This window comes from Lissotriton vulgaris, chromosome 4_1, assembly GCF_964263255.1.
Source record: "Lissotriton vulgaris chromosome 4_1, aLisVul1.2, whole genome shotgun sequence".
Lineage (NCBI taxonomy): Eukaryota > Metazoa > Chordata > Amphibia > Caudata > Salamandridae > Lissotriton > Lissotriton vulgaris.
Window position 1 is genome coordinate 1,362,727,943 of NC_141691.1, and position 12,165 is coordinate 1,362,740,107.

The window sequence follows — 12,165 nt, forward strand, 5'->3', positions numbered from 1 at the left end:
GATAAATACGGACGCAAAAATCCTCACTAAATTATTGGCCACTTGCCTTGCTCCGCTCATGACCCGACTGATACACCCCGACCAATGCGGATTTATTCCGGGTCGCAACACGGCGATGAATTTGCGTCGCCTAAATCATATACTGCATGAGGTCCGAGGAAGAGAGGGTCCTCACGTATTGGTCTCGGTCGACTTGGCTAAAGCCTTTGATACAGTACACTGGGGATATCTAATGCAGGTGCTTCAGAAGATGGGGTTTGGACATAGGTTTCGCAACTGGATCCGGGTGCTTTATGAGGCGCCCCGTGCCAGGGTGCGCCTTGGATCAGCCCGCTCAGCCGAATGGACACTGGGGAGGGGCACCCGGCAGGGTTGTCCTCTCTCCCCTCTCCTATTTGCTCTCGCAATTGAGCCCCTCGCCGTTTCCGCCCGTGTGGAGTTACAGGCCTGGGGGATAGTGGATGGTAACACTACCAATGTGATCTCCCTCTACGCGGATGATGCTTTTTTATACCTGACCTCCCCGGTTGAGGCCCTTCCCGCCTTGTTGCGGCTCTTGGACCGATTTGGCGCAGCCTTCGGGTTGCGTATAAATCTCACCAAGTCTCTGGTCTTCTCTCTAACTAATATGGTCCCAGATCCAGTCATGGATCTTCAACATTTGGGCCTACGATATGAACAAACGGCATTCCGGTATTTGGGCATCCAGGTAACCGCATCTGACGAGACTCTCCAGACTCACAACGTCGACAAGGTACTCGCAGCCCTCTGCAAGTCTATTGGCTTTTGGAACACGCTTCCGCTCTCGCTCATGGGGCGACTAGCGATTGCCAAAATGGTGATGCTCCCTAGGGTCCTTTATGTGTTGCAGAACTCCCTGTGTCCGCTGCCTCCCAGAGTGTTCCGCACGTTGAACTCTCTCCTCACCTCCCTGCTTTGGGCGGGTGGGCGCAGTAGAGTCGCTTTACGCACAGTTACGAGATGCTGGGATGAAGGAGGCCTCGAAGCCCCGAGGTTTGACCTGTATTATTACGCGGCGCAGTTCCTCCCGGCCGCCAAGTGGTTCGCCGAGGATAATTGGGAACTAACACTGCTGGCTGGTGCGGCGACTGATAAGGTTCTGCAGGAGGCCCTGATGCAAGGTCGTGGGGCTGACGACATTCTACCCTATGTGGTGCGACATACATCTAATATTTGGCAGCGGTTTGTCGAAAAGGTGCTACGGCGAGCACCGTTCCATAGGGAGCTCCCGGTTTGGATCCTGGCCCGATACTCAGGCTAGAGGAAAATATGTCCTTTCGCGAGTGGCGTTCTGGTGGTTGTGAGAATCTTGCGGACCTATACCCGAACGACTCCTTCGTGTCCTTTGAAAATGCTATGGAGTCTTTGAGATGGGTGCGGGACAGTACCTCCACTATGGTAGTCTTCAAGATGTGGCCAGGATAACGTGGCCCCAATTCCCGGAGGCGCCTCCACTCACCAATACCCTTGACATTATTATGTCCTGTGGAAGAGGTAAACGCCTGATTTCCCTCCTCTACACAGCCATGCGCCGAGACTCGATCCCCCCCGATAGCACCAGCTTGGGGGGCTTGGGAGACAGACTTGGGCATAGAACTGGACCCTGCCCAGCGGAAGCGGATTGGGCTGTTGACCCATAAGGTTTCCTGCAATGCACGCTTTAAACTTATCCACTTTAATTTTGTCCACCGCACCTACATGACACCTATCTCCCTCCATCGTATATCAGCTGATAGACGCCATAATTGTCCTAGGTGCGGGATACGGAAAGCGGGCTTTCTGCATTTAGCGTGGGAATGCCCTTTAGTTCAGGAATTTTGGCGCAGGGTAGTAGAGTACATTGTTCGAGCTACGCAAATTCAGCTTCCTTTAGACCCACTCCACTGTTTACTTGCGTTGCTGCCCAAACCCAGAAAGAAGAGACTATCTTACAAATTCCTGCAACTCCTACTAGTTTTGGCTAGGAGACGAGTGGCTATTACTTGGATGGGTCAGAGGGCGCCTCAGATATCTTTTTGGCTGAGGGACGCAAGGGAGTGGGCCTTAGCGGAAGAGACTCACATGCAACGCACTCGTAGGGATGGGAAGTTGCAAGATGATTTGCTTGCCTGGAGGACATTGTGCATGGAGGGGCTAGCGGAGGACGATTCGGATGCCACCAGCGCAGAATTGTTTTCTTCAGACGCCTCGGACTCTGACTGTGGGGAGGAGGAGATAAGTGTGGAAATGCCTGGAGACAGTGTAGGGGCCCCTCGCGGCCACGCCGTTATCCCTTGATATGTATGTATGTTTATGGCTGTGATTCCTATAGGGCCTTGATGCATTGTAATGACTGTGCCTTAGCTGGCCCTCACACACATGCCCTACTTTACTCGGATCAGTACTAGCGATGCCATTCATGGGGTAATTAGTTGTTGTTAAACTGTTAAGCATTATAAAAGAGCGAAATGTTAAATTAGCGGAGACTTTGATACGTTTTATACCCTCGGAGCACAAATGCAAATTTCCTTTTTCTTATATATGCTTTAATCCTGCCCCGCCCAGCCTCTGGGATGTGGGCCTTCTATGGCTGTGTATTGCCATTGGAACTGAGTATTTTTATCCGATGCATATCGACAGGAATGATGATTGTATGCTTTGTGCCTTTTTTTACTTCTTCGCTACAATAAAAAAATGTTTTAATAAAAAAAAAAAAACATTGGGAAAAATGTATCAACAACGAGAGGCAAAAGAAGCACTGGAGAGAGGTCCGAACGGAAATGGTCGGAGGACAAGGCACTGGTAACTCCTAGGAGGTAGAGGAGGTACCTACGTATGCACGTGAGCAGATACACCAGGTTCTAGCTAGCTTGAGAAGCAATGCAAACTTGCTAAAGTTAAATACTCTTGCACGTGGGACATTTACAATTTTACCCGGAGAGTGACCGAATAATGGTAGCCTCGTCAGAAAAGCACAATTTATGAAACTGGTGATGCTTTTGTGTCTGGTCTCTTGCAAACAGGTCAGATGTGAAACCTTTAGATTTAGAAGGAGGCACATTAGCATCATAAATGAGGTATCCATGAGAACCAAGACTAATCTTAAGTTGCTTTTCTACCCATGCTTTCCAGTAGACACCAAACTGTACATTATTTGGTGTCTGAAGTAGTATGAGGACTCCACACGAACAGTGAAGCAGTGCTATATGGGGAGGATTCTCTTTTCATTTAAGAAACCTTCTGGAGTTTCAACTTAAACCCTGGTGGGATATATGCTTGATGTAGGATGCTGGTATACCTTTTCTTTTGGGTCACGTTCAAATAGGAATTATGGCCTCCAAAGGATTCCTATTAGGGGACGGACTGAAAGATATTTTGAGGATGACACACTGGCCAGAAACTCAGTCATTAAGATTTTTTTTGCTTTAAATCAATGACCCATGTGACATCGCTAGTGGTGAGTACGCTCTGACGTAGAATATTGTTTTTCTAGCTACCACCAAGGATAGTCTGGATTTTATTAATGATAGTAACTGTCCCACGTTACAGGTATAATGCTGGGTATATCTGATGTATATTCTAAAATAATCTGCATTCAGTGACTGGGTAGATCATGGGGTAGATCATGGTGTGACTGGGGTTCTAATAAACTTTGCAGGCTATTATAAGTGTGACACAATAACTAGGTGGCTTGCATCTGCATCAAAGAAAACAGGCATGCTAAAATGCGCAGAAGAGATTATGCAATGATGGACCGTGAGTACTTGGTAATCTGGGCATATTAGCTGTAGTTTTCTTTTGATTAACCTTTCCTGCGAATGACGGGAAAGGGAGATTTCGGAGTGCATGTTTCTAGCTAATGTAAAAGAGAGGAAAAGGATACAACATGATGCTTGCCTCAGTGACCTCATTAAAATCCAAAATGTATTCCTGATGACTAGAAAATCCACCTTCTCCGCCTTACTAAGAAGCTATTTTCATCATCCATAGATGTGTTGCAAAGCCTAGAATAAAGTTAATTGTGGTATTGCATTCTGAAGTGGGGCACACAACATTAAAGTTGCGTTTAAATACTACTTCTAGCGGCTAAATATAAATCAACTATTGTAAAGGAGAAAAAAATAACATTATACTTTACGTTTCATCTACTAGTAACCAGTTTTCTCCTTCACTGTGTTTAACTGACCGTAGAGCATTACAACTTATATCTCCACTTAACAGAATTAAAGATTACCTAATAGTTCTTTATTGGTTTGACCTCTTTGTAAAGAAACATAACTTTACTATGTTATAAGGGCAATGAGATTCTCACAGACATCTAATCAGTCACAGCTCATAACTGCACAAAAAAGACTCAAATGAAAACCATTGATTGAGAAGATTAGAGAAATTCTTTACAGAAAACAAGCCAGATAGGGGTGGTTCAGAGGCTTAAAACAGGCCAGAACAATTACAAAGGCAGTGAAAAGGAACATGCTTTCCAAATTGTAATTACCTCTCTGTTTCTGATAAATCCACTGTATATTGATTCTTTATTTTTCTCCTTTTTTTCAAAATCTTCTTTGGACAGGAGAAGCTCATGAACATCCTGAGAATCTGCAGGTTTGCTTATCATCTGGTAAATGTTACATAAAATAATGGCTTCAATATCCTATAAAAGCTAACTCAAATGAAAAAAACAAACCACAAGCAGTGGGTTTTAGTTCTGGGGTCTATTACCAACTGAGAAACTGGAGGCCGAGATAGCATCGAGAAAATAACACTTTCAATAAACAATGAATAGATCATTAAGATTGCAACCTCATTTCAAACAGAGGCTGCTTTAATAATCTTTATTTTATATATATATATATATGTTTAGAGATTAATTATTAGTCTTGCATCCAATATCATGTCAACATTTTGGGTGACATTACACAAGAACTGATAAGCGCTGAGAAATTTTAAATGTCAAGAACATTATGCAGCTTTGAAAAAAAATTAAGCCAATGGGATATTTTATCAGTGGTAGCGGAATACACAAAACTAGTATCAGACTTTAAAATGTTAACACTTACATATTATAAGTATACCACACTATACTTCCTCACTTTACTCTAACTAGCCACTCAATAAAACCATGGAAAGTCAAGAGTGCATCTTCGTTCAGACCCAGCTTTTTAATATGCTTGTTTTATTACGGAGTGGAAAAGTATCAATTACAAGTAAAACCAAATAGATTATAAAAGCCATTAAATAAAGCTTTGGCAAAGTCAGTAAGTCTGGTACATGCTAACACAGGCATGCACAAAAAGGCACTTACTTTTACTTATCCATCAGTGTGTAACTTGCTGGATGTCACCACAAGTTTGGGGAATAAAAAACAGCGACCATACAAAAAAGGCACAGGGATAGGCAGATTGCAGAGAGGTGAGGCACAAAGTCTGCGCACAAGTGTGCATACCTCGGTTTACATCAAATTTGCATAATAAAACCAGATTCAAAGAGAGATATCATAAGTGCAGTATATCTAAATATAGGTCCCTCTATGCGTAAGATTTAAAGATGTATACCTCAACAGGCAGAAACTGGTCTTGGGTTGCCTGTATTCCCATTTACAGAGGATACAGTTCATCTCAGGTCTGTGTTTTCATAATGGAGAAGGACCAAGGGTCCTATGAGCAAGACAAAAATGAACTAGTAGGAAAACCAATGTCATTATCACTGGCCGTGAGTAATCAAACATTACACCTCACTACTTTAGTTTCTCATTTGTTACAACTATGGTTGCTGTGTTGTTACTTAACTGAATTTTTGCAATTGCCCCAGATAGGTTGTTGCTGTTGTGGCTGCTGCTACACTTGACTGTAGCCAATGCTGGGTTCCTGCTCTGGTCACTGTAGTTGTAGTAGCTCTGGTCACTCCTGTGCCGACAGTTGCTGCTGCTAATGTCCCTACTGCGGTAGCAGATGTAGTTCCTGCTATGGTCCAGTTGTGGTAGCTGATGATGCCATGCTCCCTGGTATGTGCTGCTTTAGCAGATGTGCTTCTTACCGTTGACCTAGTGGAGGTAACAGCTGTGATTGCTGCGGTTACTGCTATGGTCCATGCTGTTGTGGTGGGTTTCACTGATGTGGTCCTTGCTCTACTGGCAGCTATTGTGCGGATTAATTCCCTACTGTGCTGCTGTTGTGACAGTTGTTACTGCTATTGGTCGTGCTGTGGGAGTAGATGTGGATGTCACAGTAGTCTCTGCTGTAGATGAATGGTTGAGAGGGATACCAGAGGCAGCATGTATTCGTGTAATTCAACTGTTTGTAGCTTGGGTACTTTAACCCCCTGACCAATGCAAAATGTAGAACTGCACAAAGAACGCGTAAAGCCTATCTCAGTTTATTCTTTTCTGGCGACAAAGTAATAGCGGTCTCCATAAAGATCTAAAAAGTAGAGGTAGGATGCCTGCACTGCTCACTGCCTATCTGTTATTCCCAGGCATCAGAAGACACTCAAAATTAATAGACTAATGAAACTCTGGGTCTGTAAATTAGTCCTGCTGAGAAGGACAGTGCCCTAAGATACTACGTCAGAGGAGGACAATCTCTGCTGCTGGGAAATTTCAAGATGGTCTCACTTATGTCCCCACTGGAATTAATGCAGGGTCATCGGCCTGGTTCTCCAAAGCCTCAAGATGTTGAGGCAAGTGAAAGGAACTGCCACAATGCTCCGTGAGCAAAAGACACATAGATGATGAACGGAATGCAGAGCAAATCAAACATTCACCCCACCCAAGAGACCTGGGTAAAAGCCATTATTTCTTTGCTCAACATGCCACCAGCAAATGTCTGTGTAGGTAAGCGTGGTGAGGCAGGGTAGGGGTTGGGATGGGAGAGTCGGCAGTCGCCACAAGACGGAATAGGATTCATTTATTTATTTAATTTTTCCTATTCGGAAGTCTGTTGACTTCCCCCACCCCACCTCATTGCGCTTACCTGCACGCCACTGCATGCCACCTCAGTTTAGATCCGGCGATATGCAAATCAGTTTAGACCCTGTTCCTCATGGAAACAGTCCAGCCCGAACTTCCAAGCCAGACCCTCCCTGGACAGGAAACAAGCATCCTGGGACCGGTTTTGGATCATCACCCCGGCTATCTTAAAGCCAGTGACATGACAGTGAGCCTAGAACTCACGTCTGGTCATACCTGGTGCACTTACGCGAGGAAGCAAAAGAGACACCAATGGATGGAATGCAGAGCAAATAAAACATTCACCCCACAGTCAAGAGATCTGGGTTAAATCCATTGTTCTTTTGCTCACCATGCCACCACAGTTTAGGCCCAGCCATATGCAAATCAGTCTTGACCCTGTTCCTCATGGGAACAGTCCAGCCCAAACTGCCAAGCCAGGTCCTCCCTGAACGGAAACAAGCATCCTGGGACCGTTTCCTGGGGCCATAGTCAAGTTAGGATGCTGGGTTCAAACTGGAATAGCATTGGGAGGAAAAAAGGATGGATTTAGGTCCAGATCTCTGTACTGGAGTCAATGTTTGACATTGTTTAACATTCTATTCTTCCATTGTTATTTTCGCATTTGTCACCCCGAGCTGGATGGGTATGCCCAGATGTGGGTTCTGTGCTCTCCATGCCACCGTAGTCAAGCTACCCTGACTGGTGAGGGGTGAAAGCCCGAAACTGGTCCCCTGATGCTCGTTTCCAGTCCAGAGAGGACCTGTCCTGGCAGTTCGGGATGGACTGCTTCCATGTGGAACAGGGTCAAGACTTATTTGCATATGGCTGGGTTCAAATTGAAATAGCATGGGGAGCAAAAAAATATGGATTTAGGCCCAGATCTCTGTACTGGGGTGAATGGCTGACATTGTTCAACATTCTGTCCATCAATTGTTCTTTTTACAATGCTACGGGAAGACAGCTTAAGCTGTCTGAGAAACCCCAGACTTGTGGCAGATCAAACTAGTGTGAAAGTCCACTGACTGCCAGCACTGGGCATGCACTAGGTATTAACTTCCTAAGTGTCCTGGAGGGGATGAACGGTCAAACAACAAACATGGGATTCAGGCAGGCAGCATCTGAGGGAACGGCTGAAGGAGGAAAGGGGATCAGAAGTGGAGAGTAACTTTAGTTACTTCGGATTGGATGCTGGATTGTGAGATTTGTGATTGAGTAAAGTTATTATTCACACCAAAGAGAAAGTTCCAGGCCTTTAAATGGTGAGAGCATCTGTGGACAATTTGTACTGTGGAAATCTGCATTAAGACTGATGCTGTATTTCAAATCCATAAGGAATGAGTAATATTTGGTATATGGCCACGGTAGATCGTGAACAAGTGTCCAAAGAAAAAGGATTTCTATCAATAAGAAAACAGAAATGGCCACAGAGGCAAATATCAGTCAGTTCAAAGATTGGCACTGAGGTAATCTGTGATCTCCAAGGTTATGACAAGTTCCAGCAAGGAAGCCCTGTGGAAATGTGAGGAAGGAACAGGTAAGAGATTAGGAAAACCCACACTAGAGCCTCCACTCGGGCAGGACCATTGGGAACAGTCTCTATTGGACAGTCATTTGTAGTTCAGAATGTTAGCAGTGAGAGTGACTGCATGTCACTTATTTACTAGTCAAAGTACACACCCAACGGCCCAAGCACTGACACGCAAATGAGTCCACCTTTACTGCACATCATCTCCATAGAGAGGGGAGCCTTTATGCAGGGTCTTGTGCTCAGAGCTGCTGTGATTTAGCCTGGCCAGAGAAATGGCACTACTTTATCGCAAGGCAGGTCAAGGTGACTGGAAATGATGTTCTATTGATTACACCGCTGCACCAGAGCAGACAGTACCACTCCCCCACTGAGCCAGAGCTCCATTTGCTTGTGCTTTGCGATATTGAATGTAATCCAATATGCTGATGCATGTATATGTTCCAAATGGGGATGATGGACGGAGCGTTTGAGCAAATCATCAAACACTCACCCCCAGTCAACTGATCTGGGTTTAATCCATCACCGTTCTTTAGCTCACTCCGCCACCCCAGTTCAGATATGGCCATATGCAAATCAGTCTGACCCTGTGTCTCATGGGAACAGTCCAGCCCAAACTGCCAAAGCTATGTCTTCCCTGGACCGGAAACAAGCATCCTGGGACCGGTTTCTGGCATTTCAGCCGTCATCAGCCAGGCTAGCTTGAATCCAGTGGCAAAGCGAGCAAGGGACTCATGTCTGAGCATACCCTGCCAACTTAGGGCGGACAAAGCGATACAAAAGTGGATGATGGACGGAGACTGATTTGCATATGGCCATGTCTGGACTGGGGTGGTGGAGTGAGCTAAAGAATGGTGATGGATTAAACCCAGATCAGTTGACTGGGGGTGAGTGCTTGATTTGTTCAAGTGCTATGTCCATCATCCCCTTTTGTATCGCATGTAAGTGTTCGGCATCTCTCACTGTGCACTCAAAACTCACCACAACAGACATCACTCATCTGTAACCTCAAAGTAGATGTACATTATAATGCCAACATATTTGTCTCTCTACCTTGCAGGAGGCTACAACCCAGAATTTTAGAGGCACCATATTCTGATTCCATGACTGTTCACTATCTTTTCCATTGAGATTTAGCATGTCAACTTCACGAAACATCATGTTAGATATGCCACTGTAGGTGAGGCGCCACCTTTGGCGAAGCTAGCACGGACGTTGATGAAAAAGGTGAGGTCTCTGCTAGCAGGACATTTGCCATGTTACAAGTTTTAAAGCAGGCGGCTAGACTGCTCGATAAGAGGAGGATCTGACATTTCAGGGGGCCCTTAGTTACGTCCCTCCTCTAAATGAGGCCATCAGTCATGAGAGGTGGTTTTAAATTATAATGAAAAAAAACAACCCTAAATACTTATCATGCAAGAACTAAAAGAAGCAGGTTGAAGAAAGGAAACCAAACACAGCAATGGAGACTAAGAAAAAGAGAATAGATGATCTATAAAACTGGATAAAAATACTCATTTGCTATACAACTGCCTAGTTGACTAAACTAGCATTTTGATCCCAATTACTTTACCAATCTAACAACACTACTTACTCTGACTGACTGTCCAACAAAAAAGACAGCTTGTTTTCCTCCAACTCCAAAATATGAGATGTCGCTGTTCAAACTACGAAGTACAGGTGCAGGCCGTACATATCCAGCATGATCACTAAAAGTACAAATTAAAAAAAGTTCAAGTACATAAAAAACATATCTTATAGTAAACAAACCCCAAAAAAGTTTGACTAGACTTAATTACAATTAAGTGTTAACATTTGCTTTAAGCAACAGTAGAAGAAAGTGCACAAACGTCACTTGAACAGGCACAGTTCATCAATATGACTACAAAATCATTCAGCATACATTATAGGCATGGACAATTATCCTAGGAGTACAAAGATCAGACAAATAAAGCTGTAAATTGTTAATAACATTATAGAATGATCCAAATGCATCAACAAAATGAAACAGGCCAACAAATATAATTAGTAGGTATAAAAAGTATGTTAGTAATATTAAAAACATAATGAAACATAATAAACCAATAACATCAGCCAAATATTCACAGAAATATCACTTTAGCAACTTTAAACTTTATATTAGACGTATTTGACAAAGTACAAGTAACTCACCTTTTTGACTCTTTAGTTTCTCAATAATTTTTCTAGATTCCCAGTAAAACAGAGTTTGTAAAGGCAGGGAACTGGACAGCATACAATGTTTATCTTTGGAAAAAGGGCACATGCAAAGCCCACAATGCTCTACAAACCTGCTAGCGTCCCTCATCTGCTCTTTTCCTAGGTGCAGACTTGGCAAGTGCATCCTATACAAAATTCCAGACTTTTGAAATCCTGTAGCAGTCACTACCCTCAAAATCTTATTTACTGGGACGAAAAGGCCCCGTCCAATATACTCATAGGAATATTTCCACAGCATTCAATTATTTGCAGGGAGGGGAAAAATTTGGAAGAGAATGGCAATCAGGAATCCAGACAAATAGGTTTTTCAATAAGGCCTAACCAGACACAGCATTTGGACTTTTGACTAACTTGTGCGCCAAAGTGTTTGCAACATTCAGGGTAGTTAGCCGGTTACCAGTTACACATGATACTCTGCAGCCATTCGATTACTGGTGTTTTACTCCCTGTGCCACTACAACAGGGATCAACCTTATTTAAACCAACCTTCTGTACCAATAGGTACAATCCAGCACAACCTGCAAGGTCACAACCCTTCTGAATGGGAACAGAAGAACCTACAGACAATGTTCAATGTTTTCTGGGCCTCATCAATGATACAGAACTTTTGTCCTATGGCACAGAGGAGAAGGCACTGGAAGGTTGCTAAAACTATCTTGGTTCTTATTGCAAGGGAACGCATGTGAAAAGCAAGGGAGTGTTTGATGGCCGTTTACCATGCAAACGGATTCCACAGGAAAACATCCCTGCAACTACTTATAGATAAGGAGAAAAGTAAAATAATGGTTGAACAATGTGCTGTTTATGTGAAATTATTATAGCGTGGGTGAAGCAGAGTTTGGTTGCAACCTTAGTTCAGTGTCATGCTGAATAGGTTTCAGCAGTAGATAGCAACAGCAACTCGCCTACCTGAATGGCTAAAGTAACTAGTACTTAAATAGGCAGTGTTCAATGAGTCAATCTAGCATTATTATCTGCCATGTGTTCGAATAAAAAAACTGAAAAGTCTAAATACAAATTACGCACTGGTATGAGATCTCTTAACTGCAGAATATGGGTGAGGAAGTCCCCCAAAATGATGAAAACATTCTGTAGTAAAGAAAAATCATTGCTTCTACTATGAAGTGGGCCATGGGGGACTTCCAGTGGAGAGCAATGTCTCTGCGTGCAACCCCCAACGCTAGGTCCAAGAATCAGTCACTTATGCTCCTTTCAGGGCATCCCTTATAGAGCCCCAAGAGGCAGATTTCAACTGTGTGTAGCTACCTGCGGTTTAATGTGTGTTTCAGATTTGTCATGACCTGAAACCTAAAGCGCTCTATAATTGGCAGGCAGTCCCAGACCATGTGTAGAAAGTCTGTGTCAACCTGAGTAAATCTAGGACATGTCAAGCCTGTGGTTTGCAGCATATTATTAAGCCTGTGTGCGGTGAGACAGATGTGGTGCTAGTAACTGA

The 12,165-nt window shown here is 43.9% G+C and overlaps 1 protein-coding gene across 1 annotated transcript in view; it reads right to left on the reverse strand.

The window, feature by feature from the left end:
- SMCHD1 (structural maintenance of chromosomes flexible hinge domain containing 1) overlaps nt 1–12,165 on the reverse strand; it is a 2,274,803-nt gene that overhangs the window by 2,104,904 nt on the left and 157,734 nt on the right. The window contains exons 6-7 of the mRNA XM_086965602.1: nt 10,066–10,180; nt 4,496–4,615 (exon numbers count right to left, since the gene is read on the reverse strand). Coding sequence (XP_086821728.1) covers nt 4,496–4,615; nt 10,066–10,180 — 235 coding nt within the window. The remainder of the gene's footprint in view (nt 1–4,495; nt 4,616–10,065; nt 10,181–12,165) is intronic.